The sequence below is a fragment of the Microcebus murinus genome, chromosome 18, assembly GCF_040939455.1.
Source record: "Microcebus murinus isolate Inina chromosome 18, M.murinus_Inina_mat1.0, whole genome shotgun sequence".
NCBI classification, from domain to species: Eukaryota; Metazoa; Chordata; class Mammalia; order Primates; family Cheirogaleidae; genus Microcebus; species Microcebus murinus.
The window spans coordinates 30,678,329-30,699,679 of record NC_134121.1 but is presented as its reverse complement, the minus strand read 5'-3'; the positions used below and the strand labels follow the sequence as shown (position 1 = coordinate 30,699,679).

Here is a 21,351-nt window from a genome sequence, read left to right as displayed (position 1 = left end):
CACCACACCAGAAATTTGTTTTTTGATGTTACATTTGCTGTTTGTGTGTGCCAATAATAAACATACCAATATACTACTACCCACTAAGATTTTTCTGCCTACCATGTTGAAGGTCCATGGCAAGTAAAAGCAAATGAGACCAACTTTTTTCTTTTTCTTTTTCCGTAGGCTTTCTTACCTAGAACAAGTGGCTATTTAAAGGCTAGTTTAAGTATATTTTAGTCTAACAGTTGGCCAAAAAATAGTTCTGTTTGTTTGTTCTGCCCCTACTTTATGTTCTATACCACAAAATTGTAATTGAATTTAATGAAAGCCTAATGGCAGGTGGAGGACTTCATTCAGTCACTATGGATTGAGATTTGAGTCCTAGCAATGTGCACAGGATTGCTCTGAATTTAATAGCTTTCAGAGAATGGTATTTAGGCTATTTTCTAAGACAACTATAGAAAGCAACTGAATTGACACAAGTTATCTCTCACTACCCTGCAATTTGAGGATGGCCTGCTTGGTGGCTCACACCTGTAATCCTAGCAGTTTGGGAGCCTGAGGCAGGAGGATTGCTTGAGGCTAGGAGTTCCAGACCAGCCTGGGCAGTGTAGTGAGACCGTGTCTCTACACAAAAGTTAGCTAGATGTGATAGCATGCACCTGTAGTCCCAGCTACTCAGGAGGCTGGGGCACAGGGATCACTTGAGCCCAGGAGTTTGAGATTGTGGTTAGCTATGATATGCTACGGTACTCTGGCCTGGACAACAGAGTGAGACCCTGTCTCAAAAAAGAAAAAGAAAATAACTTGAGGAATGAGGTTGCAGGCTGGCATTATTGTTTGCCTTAAATGTATGTTAAGAGTGACAGTTGTAATTTCAATTTTTATCTAGTTCATTACTAAAATAGCTTTAGTATAATTAAGAAAAGTCTAGTATTAGAGTGTTTTGTATAAACTGAGGTATCAGTAACCTAAGCCATTGTTTGTACAGGTAGAGAAATGGAAATAGAAGTAACTAAAATTTTGATGAATACATAATAAAAGGTAAAGAGAATCTGACAAATAATTGGCTATATAACACTGAATACCTAGATTTCAAATGTGTTAACTTTTAGATTTATTCAAATTGTGTGGAATTCGCTCATGATATTAATAGTTCTGGTCAATACATTGCTATAAAAACTTTTAACTCCTCTGTTTTCAACTATTTTCTTAGTATTCAAGGGAATCTACATAGAGACATCTCCCATACCACCAAAAACTCCCCAAAGCATGCAATATATAACAAGTTGGTAAATTAATCTCAGCATTAGCCCCAAGATAATTCATTGAAGTTATACATCACACCAGCACAGCGGCTCACTCCTGTGGTCCCAGCACATTGAGTGGGAAGATTGTTTGACACCAGGATTCGAGACCAGCCTGGGCGACATAATGAAATCCCATTTCTACCAAAAAAACATTTTTTCAATTAGCAAGGCATGGTGATACACCTGTAGTCCTAGCTCCTCAGGAGGCTGAGACTAGAGCAGGCGTCCTCAAACTACAGCCTGCGGGCCACATGCCACCCACCTAGGACATTTATCTGGCCCCTCTGGGTGTTTTTGCTGCAGCTGCCTGTCCTGCTTAGCAGCCAACTCCTCTTGGGGCCCACAGTGAGCACTCTCCAACTGTCTGAGGGACAATGAACTGGCCTCCTGTTTAAAAAGTTTGAGGATCCTGGACTAGAGGATCATTTGAGCCTAGGAGTTGGGGTTACAGTGAGCTACAATCACAGCACTGCACTCTAAGCCTAGGTGACAGTGAGACCTTGTCTTATTAAAAAAAAAAAAAGATTTTGGTTTTTTATCCAGGTAAAAAGAAGGAAAAATATAATGAGAGGCTGGTTCAGAGGCAGTGACTTATCTCAATTTATTGTTCACAGTTACAGATAAAACTATTTGTTCTACCCTTTACTCCCTTCTCACTACTGTACTTGACTAATCATAAATAAGTAGCCAGATAGATAAATAGTCAATGAGAGAAAGGCTGAAACTGTAGAATGTGACTTCACTACACTTCTCCATCTTTGATGTCTGTCACAGGTCTTCTGGTCTAATCTGTACAGCCTCCACCTTTTCCTTATGTTGGTTCAGACTTTTTTTGTATATCCTTCATACTCATTAAAGGATCTTTTTGACAACTTCACCCCCCACTGATCTCTTCTTTTTCTCTCCAATTCCTTTAGTATATATCTTCTATACCAAAAAATTTAATACTGAATTGTAAATTCTTGTGTACACAGATCAGTTCCTGTGTGTGTGTGTGTGTGTGTGTGTGTGTGTGTAGTGTACGTACTCACGCATGTGTTTTAAATCCACATACTGATTTTTAGTTCCTTGTAGGGATGGACTATTCCTTGCAGTTTGTTTTGGGTTTTTGGTTTTGGTTTTTTCATAGCAGTAGCAGTGTCTGTACAATGAATAGGGGCTCAGTTAAGTGTCTGGTGGTTAATAGATAATAGGATCAAAGAAAAGTATCAGCCAGGAGTTAGGAATTTGTTAGCTTCTGGTAAATATAGTAGCTCTAGAAAAGAGGTGAAGTTAATTTAAATCAGTATACTTAATAGGGACAATATTAGGCGCTGTTGTAAATACATATTGGAATACCTTTTGCTGACCCGAGGAAAGAGTTTGGGTTTATTTACCTTTTAGCCCCTAGTGTAACAGATGATTGAATGAAAGGTACAGAAAATAGAGGTGTTGATTTTCTAAGTAGCCCCAAGTTACCATTTTAAAAATGCCTGCAAGCCTGTCTAAAATAGAGCCTGGTAGCCTACAGCTGCCAAACCGGTTTAACAGCACTCCCTCCCCGTATTCTGGGTGAGAGGGAGCTCCGAGTACATAAATTTATCAGAGATCACTATCCCAATCATCTCAGAACAAGTTGTTTAGTAATGTACTGGAGTTTCTGTGCAAACCATCTACCATAAACCACGAAATGATTCAAGGTTCACAGTTCCTTCTTTGTTCCTTTGTTAATCACTGACTTCTGACTAGTGGGAGGTGCCTCCCAAATTTGCTAATGCATTCTTTTTGGATAAGGATGACGCACAGATTGTCCTAATAAGGACTTAGATTGAGAAAGGACCGCCCCCTCTGAGAAGATGGGACAAGTCAGAGAGAGGGCGGGCAGTTTCTTTTTTAACTAGGGATGACACAAGCATAAGTCATTTCCTTATTAATCGGTTCAAACCAGTTCTTACAGGAACTGGTGGTGATAAATGTGGGACTTCTCAGAAGTCATTCATTTTATTCTTTGTACCCTACCAGTGTGCAGTATCAGCTGAGCTGTCCTCACTCTGAGGACTAACTCTTCTGCCTGAAGTGGCTCCTGATCTACAGCTCTTAGTTTCTCCCAGACATGTCGGTGGGAGAGATTTTGCTCCTTTAAGGAGTTGTTAGAAGGAAGAATTTTTATCCACTGAAAAGAGTAGACAGGCTTTCGGCAGCTTTTTATTGTATTTTATTCTTCTTTCTATTCAATCTCTGCTTTTTGAGTCCAGGCGGTAAGTGGATTTTCTTTAACGTTTTTCCTGCTTTTCTTTCCAAATGTATCTTTTTCCTTGGGCTACTGTACCCTGCTTCCAGTGCTGTCCCCGGCATAGGTCCATCTCTGCAGAAGCCATTCCAGGAATACCTGGAGGCTCAGCGGCAAAAGCTTCACCACAAAAGCGAAATGGGCACAACACAGGTGAGACTTTATTCTGGTTTCTTCTCCCCCCTGGGTAGTTTCAGGCTGAAATTACAGTCACTGCTCTCACTCGCATTTTTAGGCAAGTAGAGTGAGGTTTGTTGGCCATTCTTCCTTAACAGGAGTTGAGACTCCTGTGTATACTCTGCTGGGAAATTTGTCTTTGTCTTAAACCGGAAAGTGTAACTTCTATTTTGGGTGTCTTCTCCCAGAAACAAGGGTAGTGCTAATGGAAAATAATGGTTCTGTTGTGTAGAATGAGTTGTTGCCTTGATCTTAAATGATTTATTAGTAGATAAACTTCTTGAGTAGACTGAAAAGTTAAAATTTACAGCATAACAAAGTATTAGACTTTCTGGGGTAACTTGAATATCTCCCTTAATTTTTGCTCTATTTTACTTTTCAGCTATGGGAAAATGATTTTTATTTATTTATATTTTACAAACCAAGGCTCTTAACATAGCTGAACTTTAAAACTCTAACTTAAACTAAGCCTGTCGTTTCTGTAAACAGTCCTGTGGCAAGGGAAATGACTAGAAGAGGATGAGTAAGCAATAACCTGAAATGGGAAACTTGAAAGAAGCAGTTATTTTTTTAATGGCCTCATACTTTTCTTGTGGCCCTTTGCTGCCCTCAGTTGACCAACCGTGACTTCAGAAATAGATTTGTATTTTTAAAACGGCTCCTAATACTGGAACAAAAATATGTAACTGTCTTCACAGTACTCAGCAAGTATCTGCATGGCGACTTCAGAGAGTGGAATTAATCAAAGCCTTTATTCTTAGGTAGTAGTTAAAAAGGAGAGATGACCTCACTCTCCCCCATTCTGAAGTCTATGAATCAACATTCACTTTACATCCAACAAGTAAAATCTTGATAACTGGAATAGCTGAGTCTAAAAAGGCCTTGAATGTTGTAGGTGTCAGCGTAGCTGGGGGCACATACTTTTCATGTTTAATTGTGTAGAGTTTATCAGTTATAAGCTTCACGTTCTCATTTTTTAAAGCATTATAGAGGATTCCATTTTTACTACTGAACTAATGAAGCCTTTCTCCTTGTATTGTTCTGCATTTATTCCCACAGGGTGAAAACTGGTTGTCCTGGATGTTTGAGAAGTTGGTCGTTGTGATGGTGTGTTACTTCATCCTGTCTATCATTAACTCCATGGCACAAAGTTATGCCAAACGAATGCAACAACGGTTGAACTCAGAGGAGAAAACGAAATAAGCAGAGAAAGTTTTTAACTACAGAAATTAGAATGGATGGGTTCTGCCTTAAATTGGGAGGACTCCAAAGCAGGAAGGAAAATTCCCTTTTCCAACCTGTATCAATTTTAAAAACTTTTTTCCTGAAAGCAGTTTAGTCCATATTTTGCACTGACATACTTTTCCTTTGTGTGTTAAGGTAAGGTATCCACCCTCAAATCAATCCCCATTGTATTTTATTAGGGTGGAATGTGATGTTCAGCAGCAAACTTAACAGAAACCAGCCTTCTGTTTGTTACTTCTCAAAAGACCCACATGGTACAATTAGAGAATTCCCACCACACAAAAAAAGTTCCTAAGTATGTTAAATATGTCAAGCTTTTGAGGCTTGTCACAAATGATTGCTTTGTTTTTCTAAGTCATCAAAATGTATATAAATTATCTAGATTGGATAACAGTCTTGCATGTCTATCATGGTACAATTTAATATGCTATCCTGCCCAACCCTTCCTTTCCTACCCTCAAAAAAGGCCATATGATGCATTGCACACCCTCTGGGGAAACTGATCTTTAAATTTTGAGACAGTATAAGGAAAATCTGGTTGGTGTCTCACAAATGGGCAGACACCATTTTTTATTCTGTATATTTAGAATGAAGTCATGAAAAAACTTTATAAAGACATCTTTGATCATTCCAAAATTGTGTCCGTTTTCTTGAGAGTTTTGATTTTTTACTTCCTTTTAGCTTCTACCTACGGAGTGGCAGCCTTGCCAAATCCACCTACAACCCGGATTTCTTAAGCCTTCATTTATTTGCATGAAAGAGCCACCACCAAGGCATCTTTTGTTATGCTGAAATTGGGCGGCTACACACTGCTAAATGGCACCTCTGGGATTGGCCTAGCCTGGGGATTTCTTGGTTTTGAAAACTGGAGAGGAGAGGTGATAATATACAAATCAAAGGACTTTGGAAAGAGATTAGTATTTTTAATGAGTATTTTTCTAAGCCACACTTTCTCATGTCTGTGTTAATTTTTGCTAGCATGTATTCTGGTTTTAACAAATTTATATGTAACCCGATTTTCTTACCTTTCTGTGTTTTATTCTTAATGTACTTTTTTTTCCTTTAGGAAAATTGATATTGACATTGTGTCAGAATAGAATTGGGGTGAAATCTCCACAGGCCAGAAATGCCTGATTTGTTTTATCAAATCCTGCCTGAATGTCTGCTTGTTTTGCCTACCGTCGTGACATCTCCATGGCTGTACCACCTTGTCGGGTAGCTTATCAGACTGATGTTGACTGTTGAATCTCATGGCAACAGCAGTCGATGGGCTGTCTGACATTTTGGTATCTTTCATCTGACCATCCATATCAAATGTTCTCATTCAGACATTACCCAGCATCATGGTTTACGATCAGAAACTCTGGTCCTTACGTGTAGTGGCACTTAGACTCCTTTATGCCATGATATTGCAGCACTATTGAGAGAGTATTTTATGGGAAATTGGGATAGTCTCCACAACTGAATAAAGATCAAGTAACCGGCCTTGTGAGTTTTGAAAAGATTACGCTTTTTAACAATCTTCCCCACCCCCCGCCAACCAGGGACTTTCTAGCAGTATGAAAAGCAGTACTCAAATGCTTTATTCTAAATAGAGTCCCATTAACACAATATTTTAGATTCTTTAGAGAGTTAGTCTGAATTCCTAAGTCAGCCTGTAATTGTGTTTCATCTCCTTCACCTGCATTTTATTTGGTGTTTGTCTAAAGAAAGGAAAGAGGAAAGCAAATACACCTTGTACTGTATTTTACTAAATATTTGGGCTTTGTTGATAAATTGTTTCCGGATAGTATATTACAAAAGGAAAAACTTTGTTTTCTAGGCTGAAGGTCTAATTGATAAATACTTTTGACTTAACGATGACCATTTGTTCACCATCTTTCAAATGAATTTGCTTCGAAAACAAATGAAGAGCAGCTCTCCTTCTTTCCTCCTTTAAGTGTTCGGGTGTGGCATGCTCAGATGTTCCTGCTGGATTGCAGCTGGAGCAGTGTGATGCCCCGCTGTTCAGTGGTTTGTTTGCTCCTTTCTTGTACATGACTACATCATCCCAAAGATACACAGTACCTAGCTAATTCCAGCTGATGGAGACCAGAAAATTTGCAAGTAGATGGTTTGATATTACTGTAAATAAAAAGAGGGCCTGGGAATTCTGATTCCATCTCTCCTTTGTATAAGTCTCATTTTGTGCCTTACGCATCTACAGTGTTTATCATGTTCTAAGTGACTCTCAAACAGTACAATATGTCAGCAGTTTATACACTTCAGAACTGTCAAGCACCTCCCTTAAAACAGACAGTGTAATGTGGAAAAGTGCAGTGTCCAGTTTTCACGTTGTTTTCTATATTCTCTGCATATGTATGCATAATCTGGAGTGTGGGCCTTGGAAGAAAGATTTTTAGTTTCATTTGGATAGTGGCCACCTATCCCCATTCTCCTAGAATCCGTAAAAGACTAGGTGAGAATTAAGTTCCTTAAGTTCGCTAGTTAATTGTTGAAGTAGTTGCATTAGTGAGGGCTCTTACACAAACCTCAGCCTGTGTCCCCAGTGTGCTCTCTGGTGTCTGTAGCCTTAGTAGGACAGCATGAGGCTCTTCTGTTTCACTAGTCATTCAACAGTGACTTAGGGGATGTGCCTATGGTCCCCCAAGGCACACATACTGGGGGGTAGTGGGGAGTGACTCATTGAGTACAAATCCTACACTAGCCTGAGGTGCTGAGGCTGGAGAATCCCTTGAGCTCAGCTGGCGAGACCCTGTCTACTAAAAATAGAAATTAGCTGGACAACTAAAAATATGTAGAAAAAATTAGCCAGGCACGGTGGCACATGCCTGTAGTCCCAGCTACTCGGGAGGCTGAGACAGTGAGATCGCTTGAACCCAGGAGTTTGAGGTTGCTGTGAGCTAGGCTGACGCCACGACACTCTAGCCCGGCAACAGAGTGAGACTCTGCCTCAAAAAAAAAAATGTACTAGGTAAATAAAATAACCACTTGCACTGCTATATTCTGGGGTGAATTTTTTTTTTTTTTGAGACAGTCTCACTTTGTTACCCAGGCTAGAGTGAGTGGCGTGGCGTCAGCCTAGCTCACTGCAACCTCAAACTCCTGGGCTCAAGCAATCCTCCTGCCTCAGCCTCCCGAGTAGCTGGGACTACAGGCATGCACCACCATGCCCGGCTAATTTTTTCTATATATATTAGTTGGCCAATTAATTTCTTTATAGTAGAGACAGGGTCTCCCTCTTGCTCAGGTTGGTTTTGAGCTCCAATGATCTGCCCACCTCGGCCTCCCAGAATGCTAGGATTACAGGCATGAGCCACCGCGCCTGGCCGGTGAAATATGTTTAGACTGACCTTTGTGTAAGGTGCTGATAGAAATTTCCAACCTTTTAGTGTCAAAAAGCCTTTATAGACATATTAAAACCCATTCGCTTCCATGTGCGATAGTCTATGTTAAAGATGGTTTCGATTTCCGCCACATGTTATATGTGACCTAAGAAAGTTTTTACCTGAGCTTACATTTCTTTGATTTTTAAAAATAGAAGAAATAGGGCCAGGCACAGTGGCTCACGCCTATAATCCTAGCACTCTGGGAGGCCGAGGCAAGAGGATCACTCAAATGTCAGGAGTTTGAAACCAGCCTGAGCAAGAGCGAGACCCCGTCTCTACTAAAAATAGAAAAAAAAAATTAATTGGCCAACTAAAAATATAGAAAAAACTAGCCGGGTATGGTGGCACATACCTATAGTCCCAGCTATTCGGGAGGCAAAAGGATCGCTTGAGCCCAGGAGTTTGAGGTTGCTGTGAGCTAGGCTGATGCCACGGCACTCACTCTAGCCTGGACAACAAAGCAAGACTCTGTCTCAAAAAAAAAAAAATAATAAAAATAAACCCCTAGGTAGCCTACTCAAGACAACATACAGGCCGGGCGCTGTGGCTCACGCCTGTAATCCTAGCTCTCTGGGAGGCCGAGGCGGGTGGATCGTTGGAGCTCAGAAGTTCAAGACCAGCCTGAGCAAGAGCCGAGACCCCGTCTCTACTAAAAATAAAAAAAAAAAAAAAAAAAAAAAAAAAAAAAATAGGCCGGGCGCTGTGGCTCACGCCTGTAATCCTAGCTCTTGGGAGGCCGAGGCGGGCGGATTGCTCAAGGTCAGGAGTTCAAAACCAGCCTGAGCAAGAGCAAGACCCCGTCTCTACTATAAATAGAAAGAAACTAATTGGCCAACTGATATATATATAAAAAATTAGCCGGGCATGGTGGCGCATGCCTGTAGTCCCAGCTACTCGGGAGGCTGAGGCAGGAGGATCACTCGAGCCCAGGAGTTTGAGGTTGCTGTGAGCTACGCTGACGCCACGGCACTCACTCTAGCCTGGACAACAAAGCGAGACTCTGTCTCAAAAAAAAAAAATAAAAAAATAAAAAAACGTTAATTGGCCAACTGAAAATGGAAAAAAAAATAAATAAAGGAATAAAAAAAAAAAGACAACATACAAAGCACAAATACACAAAATTTAGTATGAAATAATTGAAAGTTTTCTAACTTTCCCGGCTTAAAAATGTTGACATTTTATAATTTATTTTCATTATAAGGAATGTTGATAACTAAAAAATCTGGAAGGTAGAGAAAAAAGGGAACATCACTTTTTAAAACCTTGTTACAAAAAGCTCAATCTAGAGTATCCAGGGAGATTTGCTGGGTAAATAGGTTTTAGACCATAAAAAATTTGATTTGGGCCAGGCACAGTGGCTCACTGCCATAACCCCAGTACTTTGGGAGATCAAGGTGGGAGGATCACCTGAGACCCAGGAGTTCCAGCCTGGGCTGCATAGTGAGACCCCATCTCTACAAAAATAAAAAAAAACTAAGCTAAATGTGATGGTGAACGCCTGTAGTCCCAGCTACTTGGGAGGCCGAAGCAAGATTGCTTGAGCCAAGGAGTTCAAGGCTACGGTGGGCTATGATCAGGCCACTGTACTCCACCCTGGGCAACAGAGCAAGACATCCCCCACCCTGCCACCCCTGTCTTTGTTAAAAATTTTTTTGATTCGATGGCATGTAAGCTCCTTTTTTTCTTTTGAGACAGAGTCTCACTCTGTCACTCTGGCTAGAGTGCCATGGCATCACCCTAGCTCACAGCAACCTCAAACTCCTGGGCTCAATAGATCCTCCTGCCTCAGCCTCCCAAGGAGTTGGGACTACAGACGTCAGCCACCACACTGGCTAATTTTTGTGCCTATTTCAGTTGCTCGGCTAATTTTTTTTCTATTTTTAGTAGAGACGGGGGTCTCACTCTTGCTCAGGCTGGTCTCGAACTCCTGAGCTCAAGCAATCTACCCGCCTTGGCCTCCCAGAGTGCTAGGATTACAGGTGTGAGCCACCACGCCTGACTCATGTAAGCTCTTAATAGACCCAAAAGTCTCATTCCTGTTAAAAAGTAAACACAAAAAATTGATTCATTTTATTCACTCAAATCATTTATTTTCAATGTGCCACAAAAAAATTAAAGCAACCTAAGCAGAATTTTAATAGCAATTTTTGAAAACCAAGTACCATTCTATCTCTGACACTGATCAAAGCTTACCTGGTATTCACAAAACACGGTAAATGGGATAGTACAAAAACTGTTGTGTCTGAAGATGTTGTTCCTTTATTCTCAAAGACAACAAGAAAAAGTACATAATGTACTTTAAACTCTAGAAGCAATTGAGTCATGTGTGTCTGGAGGACAGAGGCTTGGGTTCCTGTCCCTCCCTTCCCAGCAAGGCCAAGAGTTCACCTGAGGTCATGGGTTTGCTTTGGGGGTGAGGCCTTGAATTGTAGCAAATAACCTACGTGTATTTGCATATTTAACCGGTACTCCTAAAAGAGTTTATACAAAAACCTGTTCTAGACAGCTGCTTACTCACTGCCCTTACTTAGAATTGCGTGATGTGGGGATTGCCAGGTGTCAACTGTTTGCTCACTCTCTTTGACCCACCAGCTTTGCACAGTTTGCTGTGTGAATGTTGATACTACTAAATTAAAGGGGGATGGGGACATCGTTTTAGATGGCTTTTAACACCTGCTTTCCACCCAAACACCCTGGATTCATTTGATATCTGGATTCTTATTCTGTAGTCAGGAGACTGGCCCGAACTGTGCCCAGAGAGAGTGAGTCAGTTGCAAGTGGCTGGCTGACTCTATGGGAACAGAAATGAAATGCAGCTTAGAAGAATTTGTCAGCCAAATCCACAAATGTGTGGCTTTTTGAAACATTGGACATCTGTTCCTCTTAATTTAAAATAGACTTTTTTTAAACACACAAAGTTACTTGGCTCCTTGTTTCTTTGTGTCAGCAGCAGTTGCTGTTCTAACTTAGGAAGCTGAGAATCAGATTTAGGAAATTTGGACTCTTTAAGACACACTTCAGTCTAGAGGGTGGAACTGAATTGCCTTGGGAAGGGAAGAGGATGATTTTGTAGTATAGGGTTTGTGTGGAAATCCCCTACGAGGGTAATCAGCCCAGGTGTCCAACCTGTTTGTTAACCATTTCCAAATGACTCAAAGGACATAGAGTGCTTGAACACAGTCCAGCACTATTTCTATAATTTAGTCTTTATTTGCATTGGAAACCACATTCCTGAATTCTTGAGGGGGAAGGCTCTGGCTTATTCTGGGCAACTTTGACTTTAGATGGGACCCCTGAGCCATCTGTGTAAGCTGCCAGTCACAGCGGTCTCGGGAATTCCCAGGGAGCAGTAGTATCTCTCCCTGCAACTTGCATTGATGGCCTTTCGCTCAGAGTCCTTTGAGGAACAGTCCTGGTTCATTCAAGGAGGCCTCTGTGAGCCACTCTTCTCTTAGCCCCATCTAATCCCAAATGTGGTGTGTCCCTTCATAGTCATCTATCCCCTTTGGGGGACACAGCTTTTTCCTTCAGGCCACTGTTGAGTAAAGCAGCCAATCAGTTACCTAATTGTGTTCCAGTCTGTTTCTTTCTCTTTTTTTTTAATAAAAATATTTATTTTTTTAATATGAAGAGGTGAGGTTTGTGAGGAGGGGTGCTTGGTTGCCTTGTTTGTTTTTGTTGAGACAGAACCTCACTCGCCGCCCTGGGTAGAGTGCAGTGGCGCCATGGTCACTTCCACCTCGACTCCTGGGCTCTAAGTGACCCGTCTGCCTCAGCCTCCACGTAGCTGGGACTACCAGCACAGGCTGCCGAAAGACCCACCTGGATTGTTTTGGGGTTTTTTCTCTTGGTTTTTTTTTTTGTAGATTGGTAGGAAGGGGGTCTCACTCTTGCGTGTGGTTGGTCTCTAACTCCTGGCCTGAAGCAATCCTCCCGCCTCTGCCTCCCAGAGTGCTAGGGTTGCAGCCATGAGCCACCACATGGGCCCAGTCTGTTTCTGATAGGAGAAGAAAAAAAAAAAAAAAAAAGCTTTAGGGGAATGAGAGCAGTTAGGGATTTGAAAAGAGGAATGGTCCCCCCTTTCCATGAAGGTGGGGAATGACTTAGATCCCTGTCATCTTCCTTTGGCTCCTTTCCTGTTGAGTTGGAAAGAGCTGCCCAGGTTCACTCCTTTTGGCAGTACTATGCTCAAGCCTGGCTCGCCATGTCCCCAGAGAAGCATGTTTTTCTCAGTCTCTTTTCAGTAATTAAAAAGATAAAGGCCAAGAATAAGGAGAGGAGGCCTTTCTCCGCCTTTCATTTTTTAGTGCACCTCACAGCCTCTTGCAAAGCGCCTCTCAGTCACTTTCACTTGAGTAACGACTACTAAGCCTCTCAGAGCACACAAACTTTCCTGCCTCACCTCACATTGTTTGGCCACACTCTCAAGGCTCTTCAGACACCTCTGCTCCATTGTGCCCATTGCACCAGCCCTCTCCCACTGCCATGTTCCCTCCACGGCATTTTCTCTGTGTGAACAGTGAGCACGAGCAGGAACTCTGCTGTGCTCTGTACCAGGAAGCACAGTGGAACGCTGTAACTTTGATAATGATTGCTTGCTTTGTACCAGGCACTGTTTAAAATGCTGTTTCACATCTATTGTACTTAATCATTTAATCCTTACAACAACCCTATGAGGAAATTAAGGCAAGGGAGGTTCGGTAATTTGTCAGGGGAAACAAGGAAGTAGAGCTACCTGAGCATTCTGGCTCTTAACCACTCTGTTCTGTAGAAATCAGTACAAAAGTCCAAGCTTGTTTTATCTTGTGATCACAAGGTAGTTGATGGAGAAAGGGAGACGACAGAAAATGAAGGCCACAACCTGAAGTTCTGCCATTTAAAAAGATGAGCAGCCCTTGTGCTTCCATGTATCACGGGGTTGGAAAAGCCACAGCCATCCAGTGTGGGGAGGTTCCCAGAGTGGAGTTTGCTATGATTGCAAAGCGATTCCCATTTGTACAGTCCTTTTTTCATTTTCAAAGTATTTTAATGTATTTTTTTTTTTTTTTTTGAGACAGAGTCTCACTGTGTTGCCCAGGCTAGAGTGAGTGCCGTGGCTTCAGCTTAGCTCACAGCAACCTCAAACTCCTGGGCTCAGGCGATCCTCCTGCCTCAGCCTCCCAAATAACTGGGACTACAGGCTTGTGCCACCATGCCCGGCTAATTTTTTCTATTTTTTAGTGGAGAGGGGGTCTTGAACTCCTGAGCTCAAATAATCCACCCGCCTCAGCCTCCCAGAGTGCTAGGATAATAGGCGTGACCCATCGTACTTGGCCAACGTCTGTTTTTTTTTTAACCTTCATAACAACCCTTGGAAATCATTAGGGCCAGTGGTAGCATTAGCCATGTTCAAAAAAAATGTATTCACTGGATGTGGCTGTGGAGAAAAGACAAAGCTGTTGAAACACGATCTCCGTCCAGGAGCTTACAGTCTTCTCGGGTGTGTTATGCCTGTACGTGCTAACTACAATGTGGAGTGAGATAGGGGCCGTAAAAAAGGAATTGAGAAGAGAAAGAGAATTGCTGACTGGGAAGAATTAGAAAAGGGTTTCCTGAGGGGGCTAGTATTTAAGTTGACAAGGTAGGGGAAGGGAGAGGAAAGGTATTCTAATCAGAAAGAAACTGAGAGCCACCAGGAAAGAACAAAGAGGGGAGCTGTGTGTAGAGTGGGTAGATGAAATAAGACCAATGAGCCAACTAAAGGTAGTCTCTGTGTCCACTGTCATTCTCTGCCTTAGCTCTCAGTTTTGTTTCCTTCAAAGTACCTACGTAATTCACAACAAATTTGTCTATTTTCTTGTGTTTGGCCTGTTTGCTCCACTAGAACACAAAGCCCATAAGGGTCCATTGTATGCCCAGCCACAGGGCCTGGCCCTTCTACGCTCTTAGTATTTGCAGAATAAATGTTGTATTAGCCTGGTTGAAGCAGCAGTGGGGATCCAAAGGCAGGCAGGAGATGCTACCCAAATATAAGCCAGGGTCCAAGGCTGGATTAAAGGTGGCGGAATAAAGATGAGGAAGGAAGCAAAGAAAAGATGAAAAGACAGCGATGGCAATCAGCAAGCCAGAAATATATGAGGAGTAATTCCGAGGAAGGGAGACTCTTCCACTCTGAACGCATGGAGGGAAAATGATAAACAGTAGAATGGTGGGGCCTGTAATGGGGCTGTAGCTCAGGTTCCCTAACTCCTATGCTCCTAGTGAATGTGCTGCCCATTACACCACTAACCCTGTCAGGGAATAGGCTGGACCTGTCCTCTGGAGTTTCCCATATGTGATAATGTAAGCCTTGACGTGCAATACAGTGCTGTTCTTGAAGCCATGGCACTGCAGCTGCACTTTGGAGTCACAGGAAACTTTAAAAATTCCTTTCCCCAGTTGTATCCTGCTGACTTAAGCAGTGGCTCCTCCCTATGAGAACTAGGAGGATGGTAATTCCTGGAGAGATTGTCTGTCTTTATAAGGAGAAAAGTTTGGCAATGTGATTTCCTGTATGTTTCTACTGGAGTCCAAGATTCCAGCAGTGCTAGCCTAGACAGCAGTGGCAGCCACCTAGAACCCAGATGTCATGAGTGCTCCCAAGTTACTGTGAGGGCATCTTCCCAAGTGACTTTGCCAAGCCAAGAGGCAGAATCACAACTTTATTACACCTTCTAGAGCATGTGGTCAAGGCAGTTTTCCATTTGGCTGCTTTGGTGCTGGGGTTGTTTACATGTTTCAGTAAATGAGTTATTGCTTATTGAAGTTGGCTGGGTAGGAGTTCAGAATAAACAACATATGACCACAATTACATGACTCTCAAGGAGCACCAGAGTTCAGAAGGAGAGATTTACTTGTGTAATAATCCCGTGGTGCAGAAGAGAGGTACAAAACTTGAGTATTCCACTTTCAGGTGAGTGCAAAGTTTTCAAAGCCTGGGAGGATTGGGGAGTTACTGTTCCTGGCTTTCTGATGGAATCAGACATAATTCGATGCCTATCTGGTAAAATATGTGCGTGAGAGTACTTTGCACAATTTAGAAGAAAAAAACCAGTGGTGGGTAGGAGGGGAGACACAATGATTTTAGAAAAATGTAGAGATCAAAGAAATTTTAAGATGTTTGGCATTTTCTTCTTCAATTGTAAAGAATTCATTCAAGCATAAAAGACATTCCCTGGTCTCTGCAGGGAGAAGTAAAAAGTTCTTTCATACACAAAAGTTTTCCTACTTTATATACTTCCTTTTATACACTCCTAGACATTGTTTTGTGGTATATTTATTAGTCTTTTCCCTACAGTAGGCAGTGTTCATTAGAACATGTGAGACAGTAGGACCCCAAGTTAGTCTTTAATTTCTCCCTTCTTCCTCTGCCTCCAGATGAAACTGGAGCATCTAGTAGTTCCTACACCCTGTTTACTTGATAGTTTATAGAGCTAAGATGTTTCTTTCTACTTCTCCCCCTTTTACCACCTTCTGATTCACTAGACTAATTCCTCAGTTCTTCAAACTGCCTCTTGATGTTAACATCCTTTAAAAAATTGTTGGTTATCCCGTCTTTATTTTGGGGTATTAAGGCTTTTTTTTTTAATGCAAGCAAAAGAAGTATAATATATATATAAACTCTCCTGAGAAATCCACTCCTCAAAAGATATTACAATGAAATCTAGTGTGTATCCTCTCTAAACTGCTCTCTCTCATTCTTAGACTTGGGGCCTGGTAGTCAGGGCAGCACAGGGGCAAGGGAGGATTACTGAGGCCTCTTCACCTACATCTTCAGGGCAACAATAACTTGCTCCATCCCTGTTTTTTCTGAAAGAAGTTAAGCATCATCCAATAGACAAATCCATAAGATTATTTTTTAAGAGACAGGGTCTCTCACTCTATCGCCCAGATTGGAGTGCTGTGGTGCAGTCATAGTTCACTGCAGCCTTAAACTCCTGGGCTCAAGCCATCCTCCTGCTTCAGTCTCCTGAGTAGCTGGGACTATAGGCAAGAGCCACCACGCCTGGCTAACTTTTCTTATTTTTTGTAGAGATGGGGGTCTCACTATGTTGCCCAGGCTGATCTTGAACTCCTGCCCTCCAGCAATCCTCCCAGCTCAGTCTCCCAAAATTCTAGGATTACAGGCACAGTCATGAGACATTGTGCCTGACCCATGTGCTTTTCATAACAACATTTAACAGCCATTTCCGTGTGCCTTGGCTACTGTAGCACATATAAAGGGAACAGTGGGGGGCAGCTTTAAATTCCAGGATAAGGGATTTAGATTTCAGGCAAAGAGTTGCAAGTAATGTCAATTCTTCATTCTCAGTACAGTTTGAATTTACACAGTCTTAAATGACCTTAAATAGTATAGGATTGCTACAGAGATAAGATTTTTAATTGTTTTTATATTTTCAGGTCCTTAGTTTCACCTAATGGCTGTGCAATCTGTTGCTCATAATGGGAGCTTTAACAGGTTCCCTGTGTGCCTGCAGTTTTACAGCTTTACATCTCTTCAGAGTTTTTTAAGCATTTATGTTAATCTGTTCAGTAAACATGGAGTCTTTACCATGAGCCAGGCACACGCTTTGCAGCAAATTACATACCAAGTGGTGAACCCCTTGAGGACAGAGGTCAGGTTTAACTCATTTTTGTCAACCTATCGTAGCACAGTGTCTTTCCTTCCAGGTGTTCAATGAATGTTTGTTGAATCACATCCTGCCTCTTTCATAGTGATCGCATGAGTCGAGCTTAAGCAAAGGCCCCTTTTTAGTCAAAAAGGAAACTCCCATCTTTTGCCTTTGTCATGTTTCTTACTATCATGTTCCCATGACCTCTCACCTAGTAAGGATAAGCTTTGTTCAACTCCAGTTTCTACAATTCCTGGGATTTTGTTCCAGAAAGGTCTACAGGGGTCCTCAAACTTTTTAAACAGGGGGCCAGTTCACTGTCCCTCAGACCGTTGGAGGGCCGGACTACAGTTTAAAAAAAACTATGAACAAATTCCTATGCACACTTCGCATATCTCATTTCAAAGTAAAAAAACAAATGGGCAAAAACACCCACATGTGGCCCTCGGGCTGTAGTTTGAGGACACCTGGTCTAGAACAGCCCTGTCCCATAAATATATTGCAAGTCATAATTCCAATTCAAAAAATTGTAGTTGCTACATTTTCAAAATAAAAAGAAACAGGTAAAATTAATTTAAATGATTTTATTTAACTTAGTATGTCAAAAATACTATTTCAACCATTTAAAATATTAATATTTTATGTTTCTTTTATACATATTATCTTTGAAATCCAGTGTGTATTTTACATTTACAGCATTAGTCACATGTGGTTAATGACTACCTTACTGGACAGCATGGGTGTAGAAGCTTTGAATTTTTGTGTACTTATCACATAAATGTTAAATTCAAATTTAATTATTTATAAATTCATTATAAAGTATCCATCAAAGTCGAGCACAGAGGTGCATACCTCTAGTCCTAGGGACTGAGGAAGCTGAGATAGGATGATCCTTTGATCCCAGGAGTTCAAGGCTGTAGTGTGCTATGATTATACCTGTGTATAGCCACTGATATATAGCCTGGGCAACACAGCAAGACTCTCTCTCCAAAAGAAAAAAGTACCCATTATATTGGCTCCATTATTGGTAAAGGAGATAAATTCAGGTAAGACAGAATTATTTGCTAAGTGATATGTAATTTAGCTTACTCTCTTTTTAAGCTATTCTTCATTAAGTGAAGTCGATAATTCAAAAACCATCAAGTTTTTTCTTTTTATTTAAAAAAAAATTTTTTTTTTTGAGACAGAGTCTCTCTTTGTTGCCCAGGCTAGAGTGAGTGCCATGGCGTCAGCCTAGCTCACAGCAACCTCAAACTCCTGGACTCAAGCAATCCTACTGCCTCAGCCTCCTCAGTAGCTGGCACTACAGGCATGCGCCACCATGCCCAGCTAATTTTTTCTATATATATTAGTTGGCCAATTAATTTCTTTCTATTTATAGTAGAGACGGGGTCTCATTCTTGCTCAGGCTGGTTTTGAACTCCTGACCTCGAGCAATCTGTCCACCTCTGCCTCCCAGAGTGCTAGGATTACAGGCGTGAGCCATCAAGCCCAGCCTAAAAAATTTTTTTAATTTTAAATTTATTATTTTTTAATTTATCTTTTTACTTTAATTTTAGCCTTACCTGTCCTCTGCAGAAGGTTTTCTCTTTTAAATGCTTGTAAGTTATTAGCAATTCTTTGGGAGCATCATCAGTTCCCTGCCCTTTCTTTTCACCTCTTCCTGCTTCATTGGATCCCTATAGGCTAAGTGGTTAGGAATTTATATCAATTTCCCCCTTTTCCATAGCTTGAATGCCATATTTTGTCCTATACTGACCCTATACTGTGTTTCCCAGAAACTTGAAATATTTACAGTGTTTATCTTAGCTTCTTGTGCAAGCATTCCTGCTTGCAGAAATAGGATTCCATCTATTATTTATTTATTTTTGAGACAGAGTCTCACTGTGTTGCCCAGGCTAGAGTGAGTGCCATGGTGTCAGCCTTGGTCACAGCAACCTTAAACTCCTGGGCTCAAGCGATGATCCTACTGCCTCAGCCTCCCGATTAGCTGGGACTACAGGCATGCGCCACCATGCCCGGCTAATTTTTTCTATATATATTAGTTGGCCAATTAATTTCTTTCTATTTTTAGTAGAGACAGGGTCTCGCTCTTGCTCAGGTTGGTCTCGAACTCCTGACCTTGAGCGATCCTCCTGCCTCGGCCTCCCAGAGTGCTAGGATTACAGGTGTGAGCGACCATGCCCAGCCCCATCTATTATTAATAAGGCTGACATTGCATCATCTGAGACATTTCAGGGTATATGAGTAGGAAGTTATTTAGTTAAAGATATAAAGTCAGATTTTTTGGATTACATTCCTAAAACCCCTAGGAAATGTGATTGATACAAATGAGCAAATATCTCTTAAATAACTGATTGTTGGCCAAAAATGGCAAGTTAGTGGGCAAAGCCATATTTGGTACGTAGGTGGAAGAACAAGAAAGGATTGACTGCCAAACTTTGGGCTCATGGAGAGAATGGTGGGATAGGGACATATGGAACATGTTTTAAAACAAAGTTTTGGACAAGAATTTAAGTGTGATAAACATGGTGGTCAGGAGAAGAATCACTGGTATGTACCCTGCAAAGTAGTGTCTACAGAGCCAGTAAGAAGACATTTCAACATTTAAATCTAGCCCAGACTAGAGCTCCCAGTTCATTGTTCTTTCTTGCATGACATCTTTCCTGTAAAAAAAAGTTCAATATGCACACAGGCAAGATAATAAGCAATAATTAGGAAGCTAGAAATGTAGCACCAGATATCCAAAGAAACTTACTACACTGTAAGCTTCTTTATTTAGATTATGTGATATTGATCCATTTATCTTGCTAAATGCCTGGCACTGAATAGTTACTGGTTGGATGAATGAATTGGCTGATAATAGTGAACTGTTGGCACACTTAGTGAGTTTCTAAGTGATGGGTAAAATAAAGGATAAAGAGCCAGGTGCAGTGGCATGTGTGTACAGTCCCAGCTACTCGGGAGGCTGAGGGGGGAGGATCTCTTGAGCCCAGGAGGTCGAGGCTGCAGTGAGCTATGATCATGCCACTGCACTCCAGCCTGGGCAACAGAGTGAAACCCTGTCTCTAAAAAAATAAAATAAATAAAGGAGAAATGTTACAGATTGAGTAGTAAGGAGAGTAGGGGGCTCAAAGCTGGAAGAAAGAAGGAATGCATGGGAAGAAATAGGTTCTACAGCTCAGAGTAAAGAGCTTTTGAGAAAAGCACAAATGAAGGGAGATAAGAAATGGAAAAGGCTTGAAAGTAAGAAACAGTTTGCGTTTTTACACTGTACTCACTGTGCACAGGGGTGCATCCTACCTCTACAGGGTAATGTTAGAAAACCTAGTATGCCAGTTACCCAGTAATCTAAGAAATTACATTTTCGAAGTTTTCTGGATCTGTAGGCCTAGGAATTTATGATTCTAATGTTATCCTGGTTGATTGGCCATTTTCTGCACACAAATCAAAGTACATTTCCAGTGCCACTCCATATCTGGAAACTTTGACATTAGCTTCCTTGTGTTTTTAACTTAAAATCATAGCTCTAAAGATCAAAATTTTGTTATTCCAAATAGACAAGAAAAAACGATTTCCCATGTAAATGTTTAAAACAAGCTTAAAAATATTTAGATACCCTCACTTATCAAATAATACAGTTGAGATTGTAAGAAAGGGTCAAGGCTGAGTGAGATGGCTACACCTATAAACCCAGTGTTTTGGGAGACTGAGGCAGGGGGATCACTTGAAGCCTGAGTGACAAAGTGAAACCCTGTCTCAGAAAAAATAAAAGTCAAATTGCATAAGTGAATGGATGCTGAGCTCTGTCTCACTGGGATTTATTTCTAATATTCACCTGCCATTGATTCCATGAGTTGCCAAATTAGAAATACACTTGGCCCTATTCTTTTCTCAAATATCAAATGATTTCAACTTATGACTTTCTTTATGCTTAACTTCTAACAAGGTTCCTCAGAGTCAGCTTAACCCCTGGTGAGATAATTCGGTTACAAATCTTCATTAATGCTGGTTTAGTCTGGGAAATTGTTTCAGTCTTTGGATTCCTTCAATGCCTAAACAATTACTTTAACTTTGTTTTGTAAAATTATGATCTAATTATTTTTCAAGTATACTTGGGTTAACGAAATGCAGCAGTGGGGTGTGCCTTTTAGCAGTTGAACAGACCACTTTTTACATTCCTTAGAAATAAGATATGGTTCAGTATTTTAAATCATAGCAACAGTTGATAAGAAAAACAGCAAAAAGGTAATTATTTCCATATGGAAAGAAAAGGAAGAAACCAGGGAAGCTGTGAACTGTCATTTTTCCATATAAAAGTCACTACTGGTAGATTTGGCTGAAAG

The 21,351-nt window shown here is 41.1% G+C and overlaps 1 protein-coding gene across 2 annotated transcripts in view; it reads left to right on the top strand.

Moving 5' to 3' along the window:
* Positions 1 to 7,147, top strand: part of VMP1 (vacuole membrane protein 1) — a 116,547-nt gene extending 109,400 nt beyond the window's left edge. For both annotated transcript variants that reach the window (XM_012770917.3, XM_012770984.3), the window contains exons 11-12: positions 3,615 to 3,717; positions 4,801 to 7,147. In XM_012770917.3, the coding sequence (XP_012626371.1) occupies positions 3,615 to 3,717; positions 4,801 to 4,944 (247 nt within the window). In that variant the 3' untranslated portion in view covers positions 4,945 to 7,147. The remainder of the gene's footprint in view (positions 1 to 3,614; positions 3,718 to 4,800) is intronic.
* The last annotated feature ends 14,204 nt before the right edge of the window (positions 7,148 to 21,351 follow it).